Below are 19,670 nucleotides of genomic sequence, written 5' to 3' on the forward strand. Positions count from 1 at the left end.
TGAAGTTGGGGCGTATGATACTTCCAGCTTTGTTCTTTTTTCTCAAGATTGTTTTGGCTAGTCAAGATCTTTTCTGGTTCCATACAAATCTTAGGATTATTTGTTCTAGTTCTGTGAATAATATCATAAGTATTTGATAGGAAATTGCATTAAATTTGTAAATTGCTTTGGGTAGCATGGACATTTTAACAATGTTAATTCTTCCAATCCATGAACATAGGGTATTTCTATTGTCTTCAATCTCCTTCATCAATGTCCTTTAGTATTCACATTCTTAGTTAAATTTATTCCTAGGCATTTTATTCTTTTTTACTTTATTGCATGTGGGATTACTTTCTTGATTTCTGTTTGTGATAGTTCATTATTAACGGATAAAAGCTCGGCAGATTTCTGTAATTATTGTATCTTACAACTTCACTGAATTGAATTCACTTATTAATTCTAATGACTTTTTGGCGGAATCTTCAGTTTGTTTTTAATATATCCTATCATGTCACCTCCAGATAGTGACAGGTTTACCTCTTCCTTTCCAGTTTGGATGCTTTTTATTTTCCTTTCTTTGTCTATTCCTGTGACTCGGGCTATGAAGACTGATGAATAAAAGTGACAAGAGTGGACATCTTTGTCTTTCTCACCAGTGAAATGATGTTAGCTGTGGGTTTGTCATAAATATCCTTTATTATTTTGTGGCATGTGCCATCTATACCAACTTTGATAAGATCTTTAATCTTCAATGGATCTTGAGTTTTACCAAAGGCTTTTCTGCATCTATGAAGATTTATCATGTAATTCTCATACTTCTTTCATTAATGTGGTATATCACATTGACTGATTTCTGGTTATTAAATCATCCAGGTATTCCTGAATAAATCCCACTCAATCATGATATATGATCCTTTGTATGTATTGTTGAACTTGATTTGCTAATATTTTGTTGAGGATTTTTGCATATATGTTCATCAAGGATTTTGTTATGTAGTATTCTTTTTCTTCTTTTTTTTTATTGCTTTGTCTGGTTTTCATATCACAGTAATGCTGGCCTTGTAGAAGAGTTTGGAAGTAACCCCTCCTCTTCAATTTTTTTGGAATAGTTTAAGAAAGATCTCTTCTTTAAACATATGATAGAATTCCCTTGTGAAGAGATCTGTCCTATTTATTGAGAGATTTTGATTACTGATTCAACTTTATTACTAGTAAATGATCATTCAGATTTTCTTGGAAGATTTAGTGTTTCTAAGACTGTTTCCCTTTCTTCTAGGTTGTTCAGTTTATTGGCATATAACTGTTCATAGTATTCTCATATGATTATATTTCTGTGATAGAGGTTATAACTTCCCTTCATTCATTTCTAACTTTATTTGATTTGGACCCTCTCTTTTTTTTCTTGATGAGTCTGGCTGAAGTTAAAATTTTTTAAAAAACAACTCAATTTCAGTGATCTATTGATTTAATTTTTAATCTTTATTTCCTCTCTGATCCTTATTTCTTTCCTTCTGCTGAATTTGGGCTTGATTTGCTTTTCTTTTTCTAATTTATTTATATGGAAAGATAGGTTGTTTGAGATTTACTTGTTTCTTGACGTAGGCCTGTATCACTATAAGCTTCCCTCTTAGAACCACTTTTGCTGTGTCCCACGGATTTATTTGTTTATTATTTAATTATTTTTGGCTGTAGTAGGTCTTCATCACTGCATGGGGTTTTCTCTAGTTGTGGCTCAGGGGGGCTACACTGTAGTTTTGGTTCCTGAGCTTCTCATTGCAGTTACTTCTCTTTGCAGAACACAGGCTCTCGGGCATGCAGGCTTCAGTAGTTGCAGCTCCTAGGATCTAGAGCACAGGCTTAGTATTTGTGGCAAGTGGGCTTAATTGCCCCATGCAATGTGATGTCTACTTGGATCAGGGATTAAACCCATGTCTCCTGCCCTGGCAGACATATTCTTTACCACTGAGCCACCAGGAAAGCCTTGTCCCATAGATTTATAAAGTTGTGTTCCTATTTTCAATTCTGCTTACATAACATCGTGGTTGGAAAAGATGCTTGATATAATTCCAGCCTTCCTAAGTTTTTTGAGACTTGTTTGTGGCCTAGAGTGTGATCTACCCTGGAGGAAGTTCCACATGCACTTAAGAAGGTGTACCCTGCTCTTTTTAGATGGAATGTTCTATAGGTATTGTTTGGGTGAAATATATTATTTAAAGCTACTTTTCCTTATTGATTTTTTTGCCTGTATGAACTGTCCATTGATGAAGTGGGTGTTGTTCTTCTTTAAATATTTGGTAGAATTCACCAGGGAAGTAGTCTGGTCCTGGACTTTTGTTTGTTGACCTACTTGAATGCTGATTCAATCTCCTAACTCACTATTGATCTTTCATATTCTGTTTCTTTATGATTCAGTCTTTCTAGAAGTTTTCTGTTTCTGGGAATTTATCCAGGTCTACATTATCCAGTTTTGGGCATGTAACTTTTTTTTAATGGTCTATCATGATATTTTGTATCTCTGGGCTATCAGTTTTAATTTCTCCTGTTTTTTTGTGATTCTGAGTCCTTGTCCTCTTCCAGTTTTTCAAAGTTTGTCTGACTAAAAGTTCATAAATTTTCTTTATCTTTTCAAAAAAAAAAATAAAATCAGCTCTTAATTTTAATGATCTTTTTGATTGTTTTTTATGGTCTCTATTTCATTAATTTCTGCTCTGATCTATGTTATTGCCTTGCTTCTGCTAACTTTGGGCTTAATTTGTTCTTTTTTTCTAGTTCCTTGTATAGTAAACTTAGGCTGTTCACTCATTGTTTTAGAGTGAAGGCCACCATCTGACTTTATCCTTACCACTCTCTTCATAGCTTATTCTGGTCTGGCCACAGCTTTTCTGAGTTTTCCAACTTTAGAGTTTTCTCCTGCTTTTCTCTCTGCTTATATACTCTTTCTCAAATATCCACATGACTTTCATCTTCAAATACTGTCAGTAAAACCTCCTTGGCTGACTACTGATTATTTAGAAAATCCAGCATTCCTCCCAATAGTCAGTGCTCCCTTTCCCCTTAACTTGCCTTACTTTTTCAGTTCAGTTCAGCTCAGTTCAGTCGCTCAGTCGTGTCTGACTCTTTGCAACCCCATGAATTGCAGCACGCCAGGCCTCCCTGTCCATCACCAACTCCCGGAGTTCACTCAGACTCACGTCCATCAAGTCAGTGATGCCATCCAGCCATTTCATCCTCTGTCGTCCCCTTCTCCTCCTGCCCCCAATCCCTCCCAGCATCAGAGTCTTTTCCAATAAGTCAATTCTTCACATGAGGTGGCCAAAATATTGGAGTTTCAGCTTTAGCATCATTCCTTCCAAAGAACACCCAGGACTGATCTCCTTTAGAATGGACACCCAGGTTGGATCTCCTTGCAGTCCAAGGGACTCTCAAGAGTCTTCTCCAACACCACAGTTCAAAAGCATCAATTTTTCGGCGCTCAGCTTTCTTCACAGTCCAACTGTCACATCCATACATGACCACTGGAAAAACCATAGCCTTGACTAGACGGACCTTTGTTGGCAAAGTAATGTCTCTGCTTTTGAATATTCTATCTAGGTTGGTCATAACTTTCCTTCCAAGGAGTAAGCGTCTTTTAATTTCATGGCTGCAATTACCATCTGCAGTGATTTTGGAGGCCCCCCCCAAAAAAGTCTGCCACTGTTTCCATTGTTTCCCCATTATTTCCCATGAAGTCATGGGACCAGATGCCATGATCTTAGTTTTCTGAATGTTGAGCTTTAAGCCAACTTTTTCACTTTCACTTTTTTACTTTTTCCTCCTGCACTTATCTATTAATACTTTATTCTGTGTCTCTCTTTCCTAACTAGAATATAGGCTCCAAAAGATAGAGACATATTGGTTTTGCTCATTGCTGGATGCCTAACTCCTAGAAATGCACTTGAAACCAGCTTTAAGAATGAAGGTTTAAATTATTTCTTAATGGATGGGTGAATGAATGAATGATTATTTAAAAGCAGGGTGGTGGAAAAGGTGATCTCTAAGATCTAATTCAAATCTGCTTATCCCTGATTTTGTAAGTTAAAATGTACTTCCTTTTTCTCATTAATGACTTGAAAATGCATAAAATAAAACCACTATGTTAGGAAAATATAGCTTTAGCTCAACTAATTAACATGTGATTTTTTTTTTTTTAGTGCATTTGATGTACTTTAAATGAACTCATTTATTCCTCACAACAACCTTGTGGCATAGTTATTATTATTTTCATTTTTGGGATGTGTAAATTGAGAAAAATGGAGGACAGATTAGCGCATAGCCCAAGGTTGCACACTAGTAATGCAGAGCCAGGATTTGAACCCAAAGTTATAGTTCTTTATTGTAAGTCATCATCTAGGGAATATAAAAATGAAAATTTATTCAGTGGTACATAATATTTAAAACATAACTCTTTCATTTTAATATATTTTCCCTTAAAATATTTTATTCAAATACACATATTTGAAACATGGATATTATAGACATTAATTTCATGAAATATATACCTGTTAGTAGGTGATATTATAAGGAAAGGAAATACAAATAAATTTCCTCAGTCATTTATTTTATGCTCTGGTTGATTTTTTTTTTCCTTCTGATTTTAACTCAAATTGTTTGAGCTTTTTATTGGACTTTGGTGTGTATTTAGTATCTTAGAAACTGTGATGTCATTCCAATTACTGGAATTTTTACCCAGTCACCAGGGGATTATTTACTATACCCTGATGGCTCAGATGGTAAAGAATCTGTCTACAATGCAGAAGACCTGGGTTTCATCCCTGGGGCAGGAATATCCCCTGGAGAAGGGAATGGCAACAGCTGGCTGGAAAATCTCCATGGATAGAGGAGCCTGGTGGGCTACAGTCCATGGGATCGCAGAGTCAGACCCGACTGACGGACTATCACTTTTACTTTCTTTTCTGGGATGATTTACTTATCTGAAAATCAGTTTGAGGCTCAATAAGAGTATATGACAGAGAATTATTTCCTTGTTTTTGTCACTATCTTCTCTCTAGCTTTGAGGTTCTATTGGTGCTTCATGATCAAGAGCTCATATGCTGTTACACAAACCTGTTTGGTCAAGGGTGAGGGAATGCCAGGTCCTGTGGTGAGGAGTCAGTTGGATGAGCACTGGGGTGTGATCAGTGGGATGCAACGGCTAGCATGAAGCAAAGGGAAGGGAGGGAAAGGAAACACTTTGTAAAAATAACCGTTTATTCTAGTTTGTACTTAAAGTTTTAGATTCTTATTAATCCTTACCATATCCCTGTGAGGAATGCACTATTTTACTGACTTTTACAGATGAGGCTTAACCAGTAAAAGTGCTTGTCTGCATCCAAAACCTGATGCTTTCTGCTATACTGCTGCTGGTGCTTCAGCATGTTCCTTAAAGCTCAGTCAAGAGCTGCTTGTTAGAGAGGTGTTAGGCTACTAGGGGCATCTCAAGTTTCAAGCACCACCACCCAGATTTCTATTAATGGGACTCTTCTGTGCAAGGAATATAAGGCAAGTGCTCAGTGAATACGCCTATCCGTGAATTTAAATCATCCGAATTCATTCTTGTGGGGGTAGGGAAGAAGTGGAGTATCTCTGTGTAACTGCTATTTTACTCAACACCTAAGGAGAAATCTCATTTCAGTTTGAATTAAGAATTGATTAGAGAGTAAAATGTCAATTTGAGTCGAGAAATTCTTTTGAAATTGCATAAAAGGAAGCCCCCAAAGAAAGCATATTTGTGCAGCATACATGCAAGGGAAAGAGTGGCTCCTTTCAAGAGGGAAATGTTTCAAGAGGGAGCAAAGATATTTGTGAGAAATTGCTTTGTAAGAGAGGGAAATGCAGGCAGGTGGCCTCAAGAATATGGGAACAAAAGTATCTTTGTTCTTCGAAACTGAAGAGTGCTGGCAAAACTGAAATAATCTATAATTACTGCTAATTCTCTGCTGGGCATCTTTTGTGAACATTTTCTCGCCACTCTAACTAGAGAGTGTGTTTCTCACGGGAGGGAGGCAGGGAGGAAGTGCCCCACCCCTTACTGCGAAGCCTGAGACTGAAATTAGTTAGCAAGTGTCTTCCTGTGGCCAGCACTCTCCCACTGCATTGATTTAAGAAAGATGCTGGACACTCGCCTTCAGGTGGCCTTTAAACCCACAAAACCAATTAAACATTCTCTGCAGCTTGAGCAGTAGCTGCTGGGATGAATAAGGTCTTTTCTCACCGAATTTGGTTCTTACACAGCTGATGGAAAGGAATAGAAGCTCGAATCACCCAAAGCAGGAGGGTTTTATGCTAGAGCAACTAGAGACCAAGGAAAGGAGCAAAGGGTATGTGTGACACGGCAGCTGTACGCATGCCTGCTTGCATGAAAACGTTCATTCTTGGCAGTTATTTCCAGAGGAGGCAAGTGGCCAGGAAAGCTTTTGATGCTGGCTTGTCTGTCATTATCAGCTGTCTCCCTGATTCCAGTCCACCTGCAGGCTCGGAAGCAGCAAAGTGGCCCACACCTTCATTTATGGGGAATTGGCATCAGCCTCTGCCTGGCCAGTGAGATCAGGAAGGCCCCTGGCAGGAAAAGCTTTTGCACTCACAGAATCTTAAATTGCCCTTGCCTGGAACAGTGCATACTAACAAACCTGAAGAGCTAGAAGTTCCCAAGGTTAAGCCAGAGGATGGATTGTGAAACGAGAACTGACAACATCTCCAGAGGGTTGAAATTAAAAACAAAAACAAAACCCACATTACTGCTTTTTAACGGTGACATTGCTTCTTCCCACCCTGGCTTTGAGTAGAATGCTAGAGGAATCACCCAGGCAATGAGTTCAAAGGTTATTAAAAGGCAGTCATTTTCTGGGTTCAAGAATGACTATTTGACAGAGAGAAAAATATGAGAAAGAATTCCCTTACTTCATGCATGATGTAAATGATTTCTCTACCAGTTTCAGAAGGGGTAGGGACGGTAGTTGGAAGACTCAAGGTAATTAGAACGTGTAACTCTGTTTTCTATCTTGCGTTTCTATAAAGTGTTCAGCAGGAGTGCACAGGGGCTGTGTGAGGAGCGGTTCACATGACAGGGAAGGGATCGAGAGGAGGGCAACCTAGCTTCCAGCTTCCTGGAGCCACGTGGGGTGGATGTAGATATGCGTTTGTCTGGTGCTTCTCAGACCACCTCTTCCCACTCCCCTTCCTAACACTGCCTGCCTTTCTCATAGGCAGGGAGAGGAATTTTCCATTAAGAGTGGACAGGAAGAGGAAAATGAGGATCTGAGAAAAGGGCTGGCCTTAGACTTAAGCAATGTGAACTCAACTCTGGGGTCCCTGCTGTCACTAATGGTGCTGAGACTGTACACAAGGAGGGATGGTCAGCTGAGGTCCTCAGAAGAGCTGTCACTCCATCCTGACACTGGCTACACGTGAAAAGTGAGTAGGTTAAAAAGTAAGCTTGAAAAAAAAGTCAGCTGAATAGCTATTCAATCAGAGAAATATTTTGGCCTTAATTATTTGGATGCTACCTTAGATATAGTTTACAATTAAGAATAACCATCTAAAAAGTATCTTTAAAAAGCAACTGTTTTCCAGCCCCACTGAGGTGGCAGTAATTCAGGAAGTGAACAGAAACTTCAACAACAAGACAATACTTAGAGTGCATTAAATAAATATAAATTTTATTAAAAACACTCACATAGCGTTATCAGGAATGATATAATAATAAACGCTTTCAAATAACCTGCATTCATAACATTACAATACTTACAGTATTTATAACCATCCTCAGATTTTTATAGACAAACCAAACATCTCATGAAAATAAGTTTTTAAAAAAAGCGTAGAAAAATGCACACAGAACTCATTATCTTAGTGTCAGACTGCAGAAGTTTCCTACACAAATTAACCACTAGCTTTAGAAGTGAACTGTACACCACTGTGCGTCAATCAGGATGAAAAATTCATTCAAGTAAAGTTGACACCACTCAGAAGCATTTTCAAGTATGGCTATATAGTCAACCTGATATTCCTATATAAGCAAATTGGAGATCTGCTTTCCATTCATTCTGAGGCAGGTTTGATATTTACAATTATAGATCTGATATTTACAATATGCCACTTAATTTCTTCTCCTTCCTACCTAGCCTCTCCTCAACTCCCCAAACTAGACTTCCTGCTGTTGGCCAGCAGTTTGACAAATGACAGTGGATTGGTACAGAAACCAAATCATCACTCATCTAGGGATGGTTGACTCAAAACCAACAAATGTGCATGTAGTAACCAAATGTTTGGGGTTAGATACCTGGCATATGCAAAACATTCAAATCATGCAGTTTGACATATATAAAGCAAACGTTCTTGAAATGCTTGTAAACTGGTCACAGCCAAAAACTAGAGAAAAAAAATTTTTTAAAGAAAAGTCCATTAAGATTTGACCAATAAAACTCAAAGGCCTCCAATGATTGAGTTTATTTGAAATGTTAGTAAGCAAAAATGTACACAGACTAAGACATAATTGTACAGTTGATTGCACACCATCCCCCTAAGTGTTTGCTTGTGTAGAAAAGTCCTGTGGATCTGTACCTGTATTGATTATAGGGTCAAAACATCGTTTATTTAGAGAGTTAAAGACTCTAGCCAACAGCCACTTGCCAAACTCCTGACTTAACAATTTTCCCTTTATCAACTCAGTGCATTCTATTTTCATGTAATTTTTTTCTGCTTGAAACAGTCAAAAGATTTTCCAAACTCTTAAAATGCTTTTCTTTACAATAAAAACAGCCAACAGATTTACAAGATTAGTTTTAGTTACATCAGGACATAGACAAGTAAAATAGGAGGGATTCAAAATAAAAGGGTTAAATCCCTGAAAAAGAATATATTTATTAACCTACAACAATTTTACATGAACACAGGTGACGTGTTGGCATAAGGAGAACATGAGCTGAAATATCCCTGAATTTTTAGAACAAAAAGGTTGAAGTTCAAGTTATACTTGCTAAGAAATCAAGTATTGGAAAAAGGTATGTTTTTTTTTTTTTTAACTAAAAAAAAAAAAGCCTTGGAAAAAAATGATGGTACACAATGCTATAAGCTTTCACTCTCAGTTCAATATCCTATTGCCAAACTAGTGTTGAGGTATATGACAAGTAGGAACATCACTCAAACCTTTAATGAATTCTTAGCTCACATTATGATATATTTGTAGCAGGTTGAGTAGCACCATCATGATGTGAATTCTGTTTCAAATCTATATATATATATTTATATATATATGTATATATTTTAATTTCTTTTTACAGTACTAAAATACTAAAGCATTGCGTTAAAAAAGTTTGTTTACAATTTAATTTACTTACTATACATCTCTTTCATTTCTTTATACAAATTAATGATTTAAAACCACCACAGCAAACCAGCTGCCTGTTTTAAAATTTTTTTTAATTAATAGATTCACATGGAACTAACCCTGTTTATTCATCTTACGCAGTCATCAGTCTGCTCAATCTTTCTGGTAAAGAGGACACTTAAGCTAAGAAATGACAACATTAAAATGTACAATTATCAACACAAAGGCAGACTGCCATTTGGTTCGCCAAAGGGAACCATACAGATCCATAAAATAGCATTGGCTTAAGTGAACTAGCTTTGTTGAGTCTGTAGCATGCTTTTATTTATTACCTGCAGTTAATAGAAAATTCTTAAAACTCTACATATTTGAGCAATGAACTTGTCATACAATTTTGTATAAAACTGTTTTACAGTATAGCATGTAAGATGAGCACCAGAAAACATGTGTTTTGTAGACTAATGTATTCCCTTGAATCCAGTAAGCCCCGTTTTGGATGTAACTGGCTGTAATAAAAATGGATACATTGCTCATCAGCAGATGCATGGCTAAAAGCAAAAATATTTTAAAAGCTTTCCTTAAAAAAATCAACTTTTCATTTTAAAATGAAAGTAAACGTTTTTTTCTTTTTTTTTTAAACATCTCAGTACCTTAGCATTGTTCAAGTTGTCAAAGCTTAGGTAGACAAAGTGCTTCTAAAACACCATTTAAAATATTTATAGATATACATGTTTGTACACATATACATATGTGTATATATATATATGTACATATATGTTTATTGTCCTACAAGGACTTCAATGGATGAGCAAAATCCAGAGGCCTTTAAAATGTCCACATTTTAAAAACTAAGCTTGTGTAAGAATAGGTAATTATGATTAAAAACTTGAATGAAAAGGTACCCCCATTATTCAAGGGCACTGGAGTACACTGATAGCATCTTGATGATATAAAGGCATTAAATTTTCAACTGTTAAAGACACCATTTTCTTAGCACCATTTCTTAGAACATCCAAACTAATTCAGTGTTTTGCTGTCTATTCATGCTTCCTGTAGCTATTTCGATAAATAAAAGTTAATATTAAGATTACAGTAAAAACTGCATGTTTAAAAGCCATAATTCCAGTATTTCAGTACATTGTATATTCAGCACCAGATGGTATTTTAAGATTCCTGCCCCTGTAATACTACAGTACTTGATTTGTGTTCCATGACTATGCAAACTTGGTATTATTAAAAGTGGTCACAGATGTGCAGAGTTGTAAGGGGTAGGGAATCACATTTACATATCGTCTCCTCCAGTAATAGAACCAGTGTTTAAAAATGTAAATCGTGGAACACTTCCTTCTCCATCTTCTTTTTGCATAGAATGCTTTGGTCTTTTGCCTAGATTCCATCTGTGACCACTCAGGAGTCAGTGGAAATTAAGTGCTATGGTAAGATGACCTCTTGTTTTGCTGGTGAGCCGAGGTTCCTCCCACCACATTTGTCAGGATTACTGTGTCCTTTCACCACTGCCCACGTCATGAGAACTACACTAACGGACAAGTTGGTTGTGGTCTTTTCAAATGAGGTAACCAACTCAAGGGGCGCCGTCACATGTATCTGTTGTAAGGCCCCGTGACCCTAGTGAAGGCATATGGGGATGTAGTTACTGGGGAGTCTGTGGTCACGGTCATGGTCCTTTCAGCAAGGGACTTGATGAAGCGCAGGTAAGTGGGTTCAGAAGGTTCATGCGGCTCAGTGGGCTCCCGTTTCACCTTTTTGCCGTGGGTTTTCTGAGGCACATAGTCCGGGCCATGCTTTTCACCTTCTTCCTCTTTCTCACGGGCTTTCTCGGCCATTTTGGCTTCCCAGAGCGCCAAGCCGTGTTTTGGCTCATTCATGCTCTTGTGCTGGTAAAAGACAAGCGAGATCCTGGTGGGGTGATTCCTGTTGGGATTCTTTAAAGGGGTTGTGGCGTGCAGCTCGCGCTTTGCACACTCGATGAGAATTGACCCATGAGTTGGAGCCACAGCCACTCCTCCGATGTCAGGATCCAGGAAGCTCTGCTCGCTGTCAGACCAGACCTCATCATTGTCCTCGGCGGCCGAAGGCTGCTTTTCCTGACTGCCAGCCTCGTGTACTTTGTGCAAGCCTTCCTGCACAGAAGTAGTCCTCTCAGGGTGAAGACCCGGAAGCACCTTAGATAAGCCATTGGCTGTGTGGGAGAGCATGTGGTTCTCCTTGTTTTGGAGATGCAGAGCATGAAGGGAACTGTTGAACATGCTCGGAGCTGCACTGTAGTTATGGATTAAATGAGAAGCTGGGTGATGCTCACCATTTTTATAGTCTATGTTTGAACTGCTCAAATTGGGTGGTAATCTAGAGGTGGCTCCCATGAAGTGGCCATCCATCTCATGCGTGGAATAAGGAGGGAATGTCCCTACATGGTGTACGTTTGGTCTGATAGTACAACTGCTGAAGGCATCTCCTTGCATATTTTGGTTTCCGTAACCTAAGTATTTAGAAGTAAAACTCTGGCTGTTTCCGAACCTTGGCTGGTAAAGTGTGTGGATGGGTGGCAGATTTAGCTTAGACAGAGGGTCTTGGTTTGGATACCTATAGAGATCCATGGGCTGAGGCTGGGGAGAATAGGAGCCCAGATATTGGGAGCAGTTGTCCATTGATACATTTCCATTGCATTGATATGATGGATACTGGTTACTCTGATTCAAAAGCCCAGGGTAGGGGCTCATGGGATTAGAAGAATTCAAATAGGAACCTGCAGCTTGGGATGAGGTGGAATAGAGGTTCACAGGGTTGGCCCCTCCATAAATATCTGAAGTGTGCGAAGAGCCTGGATAAGGGCTCATTGCATTGGGCCGTCTCATGTACAGATTGGTGGATCCAGATGAAGAGTAAGAGCTGACCGACTCTGACTGAGAGTTATTAGTTAAGGGGTGACGTGGCTGCTGTTGCAGGGGCTGCTGCTGAGGTTGCTGCAGCTGTGGCGGCTGCTTCTGTGGCTGTGGAAGTTGTTTCTGCAGTTGGGGTTGGGACTGGGGCTGCTGGGACGGCTGCATGACTGGTCCTGAAAGTCGCAGAAGTTCTGTGGACAGGATAAGAGAGAGCAGGGACAAATATGCTCGATTATCATTTTATGAAGGCCAGTGAGGATGTTTACATGCAAGTGAGAACCAGGACTAGAATTATGCAAGACCCGTCAAACAAGGACGAGAGTAACATCAGAGCTCTCTAATCACTGTCTCGCAGTTTTCTGTGTCTAAAGCGTTAGAAATAAAATGGCAGAATCCATATAGTACAACTGGGTGAATGGTGGGAAATGTAATCAAACATCCAAAAGCCATTCCACTGAGGGCACCACGTGCTCTGGAGCTTCTGTGCTTTTGATCACGCCACACTGTCTACTGAAGTGCCCTGTCCGTCCTCCCCATCTCCCTGGCCTTCTTGACGCAGTCATCCCTTCCTCAAGGAAGCCTTCTCTAAAGCCAGCTTCTAGTGCTTTTGTAATTCGTGGTCAGAGTCACTGCAAACATAAGTCAGATAAAGCAACAGTCATAATATACTGGATACTGGAATTATATATAATGGATACTGGAATTATCCATTTTCAGTTCTTTCTTCACCTCACTGTAAAGCAGTTCCTTGAGGGAAAGCATCCTGTCTCATTTCACTTTATGTCTCCATTGCCTGGCAAACAATGTTAAATGGGTAAAGGAGCAAGAAAATTTGTTATGGAAGATTTAGCAATGCTATGAGGGAAAAAGAGAAAAAAGCATTCATTTAAATATCCAAAACACTTTATACAATTGGCAAACTCTATTTCATTAGCATGCTTTCCAGGAAGGAAATTCACAGTTATAGATAGAACTTTAAAGAAACTTTTAGCTTTGTATGTGAAACTGGTAAAAGTCACACTTCTGTTTCATGACTTCACTTAAGCGAAAAAAAAAAAAAAAGTAATATGAGATCAAAACAGATAAATGGAGCTGCAATGGCAGTTCTGAAAACTGAAATGACTACTGCAGAGGCCAGTTAGAAGGAACTAGATGCAAAGTTCTTCCTGATTATACTATACAGCTAACTTAAAGGAGCTATCAGGGAGTGGATAGGATTTACTTAGTGTAAATCAACGTATCAACAAATATTTATTAAACATCTTTGACATATGATTCTAAATTACTTAGTTTTATCTCTGAGATTCAGAGACAAATCAATCAGTAGGGAGATCTGACTTAGTGCAGCAGAGATGGGTGGTTCCAAGGAAAGCAGGATACTAACGCAAAAGATATACATTTTTCTTTTGTTTATGGCTAGGTCAATACCATCTCTTAAATTTGGATATGGACAACATGTTGTATGATTTTATTTTTTAGAGTATTAACTATAGTCATAAAACGAGAAGCTTTAGAAAGAACATTCACTACTATTAGTATTGATAAATAATGCTCTATTGCTATAACTATAGATGTGATCTATTTTGATGGATAAAAGTTTTATAAGAACTATATGTGGAGCCCCCTTGCATACCTCAGACTCAACCTGGCTAAGGAAAAGTATCTTATTCTCCTGCCCTTCCCCTTCCATATCTCAATAAATAGTACTATTATCTGGGCTTACAACTTTAGAGTCATCCTTAACTATTTTTTCTCCTTCATTCTAATGGTTTGTCACTTATGTATTGATAATCATTTTGGAAGAATTTGCTTCTATCATCTTCACTACACCAAAGTTCAAGCTCTTATTATCTCCCTCTCAGTTGACTGCATCCGTCTCCAAACTATTAGTTGCTCCACCTCCAGTTTGGCTTGCCAGTCATTGCTAATAACTCTAATTTCACCACGTCACTTACCATAAAACTCTGCCATTTATTAGAAAATAAAATCCAAACTTCTTCCTCAAACCGGGGCTAATGGTGCAACATCTCATTACAGCTCCAAGAACAAAGCCTGGGCCTTGCTCCCTTAGAGAAAATTCTGGTACAGAATGAAGACCATGGCTGAACTTAATCTTCCAAAATCAACAATGTTCACTTTTAAAATGTGTCATCTAACACATGAATCTACGCTGCTTCACATTAGATTTACCTGGCAGCTGTTTAGCCTGGCTTGCATTTTCAGTCTGTTTCGGACGAGATGAGGCTGACTTTTCTTTTTCACTCTTATTTGTGCTGTTCTCCAAAGAGGAAAGCTTTTCAGCTGCAGCTTTCTTGGCTTCTAGTTTCCTCTGTCGGCCCGTCTTGACTGGCTCTGCTAACATCCTGACCTTCCGCCGAAAAGAACTCAGTACCTGAATGGCGCCGTTTCGTTTTTTCTCCTCCTGAGCTTCTACACTGCCAAATTCATCAACATCAGAGACTCTGTAGAGAGGCAGAACGTGGAGCTGCTCATCCTCAGGTTTTCCTCCAATTTCTCGATTGTCTTCTCTAGTGAGGGTGCATACCTGGCAGGGAAGTAAGAGAGCACAGCTTCAGTTTCAGTCCAAATGAAAGCTGATGTGTGTGAGTTTCTCCTCAGTATTTAGATTCATGGCACTGGCCTACTGGGCCAGATTGGTTTGTTATCATAAAACCATGTTTGTCTGTTATTAATGAAGACTGCATCAAAATGGTACATCAAGATAAATAAGTTCATTTTTTTTTTTTTTTAATCTATCAGGAATTGTTACCTGTAGAGACCCTGTTCCTCACAGACATTTCTAAGGGAAGAAACTGTACCGTACCCAAAGTGTAGCAATCTTCCACTTTTCACACTTACAAAATAGATGTGCTAGAGGTGAAGCCTCTTCAAAAAAGAAACAAGTTTCCTCCACCAAAACGACTTCCTCTGTTTTTGGTAATATCACATTTGCCTCATTTCATACTTTTGTGCACAAAGAAATTTCACATCTTTCTTCACACCTAACTCTCCTTAACTGTGTTTAGGAAATTTGCACCAGATACCAAGGTGAAATCTCAATAATGTAGACCTGAAGATTTGATTCATATGTAACTTAATGCTGTTTCCACCTTTCTTTTCTCTCCTCTATACTCTGTGAAATCTAACTTATTGTTTCTCTTCTTTCTCATTTCTTTTCTAAAAAGGAAAAAAGCTACTTCTGCTGCTCTGATAACTTGATGGTACTTTTTTTTTCTTTGGTTGGCCACAATCACAGTGGCTTTGAAAGACTGTTTGTTGGTTTTGAAATACTAGCTTTGAGTATTGAGTGCTTTTAATTAACAGAGAAAATGTGACCACAGTTATTTAAAATCCAAGGTAACATAAAAATCATTGAGAGATATGCTTGAAAGGAATGTGATGGTTAGATTTACGTTTGTAAATAAGTTTAATGTGTGATGGTATTAAAATGGTACACAGAAGTCATCCCAAATCCTTGTCTCTGAGCATCTGTCACCTTTTCCCACAATTTATTCCTACTCACTTCTACTTGTCTTGTGCAGCTTTCCATCTAACTGCATAGAAATTGCAGTCTATCAGAGGTAAATTCCTCTCCACTTGAAAACTTTTTCTTCCTCTGCCTGCTTTCCATTTCCTTGCTGAAGAGGAATCTGATTATCTTCAGGACCAACTATAGCTCCATCTATCATTTATTTCCCCTAATCCCCAGAATCTAGCAGAGCCTCCAAATGAGCAGATGTTCAATACCTGATTAGCGATGATATAAGATATTGTAGATGATAAGCCTCATGTTTGTTCTCCTTGATCAGAAGTTAGCAAACTTGGGTTGCCTCGCAGCCTGTTTTTTGTATGGTCAGTGAATTAAGATTTTTTTTTTTCATTTTTAAAGAACTTTTTATTGGGAGGGACCCAAAGAACATTACAGAGATCCTATGTGGCCTGCAAAGCTTTTTAACAGAAAAAGTGTCCAACCCCTGCTCTAAATTATAGGTATTAATCAATACCTTCTCTGCTTTTCAACAAAAATTTCACACCAGCTTCCTCAAATTACTTCTACTGCCTACTACCTCTATGAATTCTTTTCTCCTCTGTAATAGAACTATAGTGCCTGGCTTATATTTTCCACGTTAGGTCTCATCTTCCTCAGTTAACACTTATATCTATGTTGATGACTCGTTGTTGTTCAGTTGCCCAGTCAGTCATGTCCGATTCTTTGCGACCCCATGGACTGCAGCAGACCACGTGTCCCTGTCCCTCACCATCTCCTGAAGTTTGCTCAAGTTCATGTCCATTGCACTGGTGATGCCACCCAGCCATCTCATCCTCTGATGCCCGCTTCTCCTGCCCTCAATCTTTCTCAGCATCAGGGACTTTTCCAATGAGTCGGCTGTTCGCATCAGATGACCAAAATACTGGAGCTTCAGCTTCAGCATCAGTCCTGCCAACGAGTACTCAGTGTTGATTTAAGACTGCCTGGTTTGCTCTCCTTGCTGTCCAGGGGACTTTCAGGAGTCTTCTCCAGCAGCACAGTTTGAAGGCATCAATTCTTTGGCATTCTGGAGGAGGGAATGGCAAACCACTCCAGTATACTTGCCATCAGAACCTCACGAACTGATGACTCATTAGGTTGATTAATTTATAGTTTCTGTACTTGCGCTTTTTCATTCTTTATCTCCATCCTGGGTCATCATCCCTCTAGGTGCAAGGGCACACCCTGAGTTTTATTGGTATAGAACACACTGCTCCATCCTAAGATGGATCCATTTTTCTCCCCTTAGCAAAGTTTCCAGTTGAGGGCAATTCATTTCACTGACTGTAATATGTAGCTACAATAGTGGTTTTGGACTTTGAACCTTTTATAGTAGTTACTGTGACAATGGCGACACATTTTTCATACATCTTCTCTATGTAAGTTAGACTGGTATCTTGGCTTGTGTATGACTTTTTGCTGAACTGATTGTAACTTACCAGATAGTTGATACTAAATTCTGAAAGCTATCCAATTATAGCTAGCAATGTTTAGTCACCAGTTTAGATTAGCACCAAGAATTTTCATGATTTTTACATACTTCTCAACAGTTTCCCACTGATATGCCAACCTGTTATACGAGTACTAGTTATGCCAAATAAGGTCACTTGCAACAGCAATCATTCATGAAGACACTGGTCGCTACAATGACATCTCATTAAATGCTGCTAGCTTCCGTCCTCTCCTCTTCAGTAGCACATGCCGCTAGCCTGTCCTCAGCTCCACCTACCAGTGTGCTGCCGTTCTGCATGTTCTGCAAGTCTCTGTGGGCATGAGCACAGAAGTCCAAACATGCGGTGACCCCTGAGAATGGACGGCCTTCCTTCAGACCCAGACGGCACTCTGGTGCTCTGTGTTCATATTCAATCTGAAAAATAGAAGTGCGTCTATGAGTGGGAAGGACTTAGGCATCTGAAATTGTTAGGCACACATCTGACAAAAAAGTTTAAGACGGGTATACTGAGCAGGTCAAAAAATTCCTTAGTATTATATTTTATATCCCAAAACACAATGGAATGAGGCGAAATGGGGCAAATGCTTTGACATAGTAAAGTTTTTATTTTACAGTGTTGAGATATAATTGACTTATACTTTAAATATATGCTGTTTAGTGTACTGTTTGATATATATATATATCAAACAGTACACTAAATATATGTGAAACCATTGCCACAAACAAAATAATGTGCATATCCATCATTCCCCAAAGCTTCCTCATGCCTCTTTACTTTCACGCCTCCTACTTTGTTCTCCAGTAAGTAAGTAAGTGAAAGTTGCTCAGTCATGTCTGACTCTTTGCGACCCCATGGAGTATACAGTCCATGGAATTCTCCAGGCCAAAATGCTGGAGTGGGTAGCCTTTCCCTTCTCCAGGGGATCTTCCCAATCCAGGGGTTAGACTGGGGTCTCCCACATTGCAGGCGGATTCTTTACCAGCTGAGCTGCATGACTTTCTTCTCAAGCACAAACTACTGATCGGCTTTGTCACTAGAGATTAGTTTGCATTTTCTAGAATTTTATACAAATGGATCCATTTTGAGTTAATTTCTATATAGGGTGTGAGAATAGTCAAAGAATTTTTTTTCCATATGGATATTCAACTGTTCAAACACCAGTGGTTAAAAAAAGTTTATATACTTATCCCACTGAATTGTCTTTATTGAAAATCACTTGACCATACATGTTGAATCTATTTCCAGACTATCTGTTCTGATCTTTTGTTATGTAATAGTGTACTGGTGTGTGTGTAGGCCAATAACTAACTGTTTTGATTACTAGTATATGTAGTTTTGTAGTAAATCTTAAAATCCTGGAGTAAAATATTCAAATTTTGGTCTTTAAAAAACTGTTTGACTACTATGGATTCTTTACACTTCTCTCTATATATTTTAGAGTCACCTTGACAATTCCTTCAGAACACCTGGTAAGATATTGGTAGGTCATGTACTGAATCCATTGATTAATTTGGGAAAAACTGACAAATAATATTTAGTCTTATGATCTATGAACACTGCATATCTTTCCAGTTATTTAGGTCTTCTATAATTTCTCTCCGCAGTGTTTTGTAGTTTTCAGTGCATAGGTCTTATACAGTTCTGCCAAATATGTATCTATGGATTTCATTTTTGATGCTACTGGTTTTCATTTCAATTTTTAATTGTTTATTGCTAGTATATAGAAAATATAATTAATTTTTATATTTTGCAAACTGTTGTAAACCATTTATTAGTTCTAGGAGGTTTTTTGGTAGATTCTTTGGAATTTTCCATGTAGATACACATGTTGTCTGCAAATAAGGACAATTTTATTTCTTCATATTCAATCTGTATCCTTGCCTTCTGTACTGTCTAAAATTTCCAGTTAGATGTTAAATAGAATAAGCTATAAGGATATTTATACAGCACAAGGAACATAGCTGAAAATTTACAATAATTATAAATGAAGTATAATCTTTAATAGTTGTGAATATCTGTGTTGTACATGTGAAACTCCTGTGGTAAATCAACTATACCTCAATTTAAAAAATTAGGATGCCACAAAAAGCTTGCTGCCAAGATGAAAATGGAAAGCCTGTCTTGAATTTTATTAAGCAAACATCCATTTGATAAAGAATTATGTATTTGTTTATTACTGTATAACTGTATATTAAACTTATGTTTATAAATGTGGCACAGAGAACATTGTCAACAAACAGTAAAACCTAGTTGAGAAGTTAAAAGAAAGATGTTAACTAGAAGTGGTAAGAATGGCCATCCTTTTCCTATGCTGAGTAATTTTTTTGTTAATTTTTTTTAATTTTAGCTTTCCATTTATTGATTTTTCACAGATGTCAAAGGTCAACCTTAGATAACAGGCATGATCCCAACACAAAATGGATGGGTGGCTCAGATGGTAA

The 19,670-nt window shown here is 38.2% G+C and overlaps 1 protein-coding gene across 1 annotated transcript in view; it reads right to left on the bottom strand.

Annotated features, from left to right (window-relative positions):
• Positions 1–10,534: 10,534 nt before the first annotated feature.
• Positions 10,535–19,670, bottom strand: part of TET2 (tet methylcytosine dioxygenase 2) — a 40,270-nt gene continuing 31,134 nt past the window's right edge. The window contains exons 7-9 of the mRNA XM_052642158.1: positions 17,505–17,642; positions 14,437–14,791; positions 10,535–12,437 (exon numbers count right to left, since the gene is read on the bottom strand). Of these exons, the coding sequence (XP_052498118.1) occupies positions 10,942–12,437; positions 14,437–14,791; positions 17,505–17,642 (1,989 nt within the window). The 3' untranslated portion in view covers positions 10,535–10,941. The remainder of the gene's footprint in view (positions 12,438–14,436; positions 14,792–17,504; positions 17,643–19,670) is intronic.

The sequence above is a fragment of the Budorcas taxicolor genome, chromosome 6 (assembly GCF_023091745.1).
Source record: "Budorcas taxicolor isolate Tak-1 chromosome 6, Takin1.1, whole genome shotgun sequence".
Classification (NCBI taxonomy): Eukaryota; Metazoa; Chordata; class Mammalia; order Artiodactyla; family Bovidae; genus Budorcas; species Budorcas taxicolor.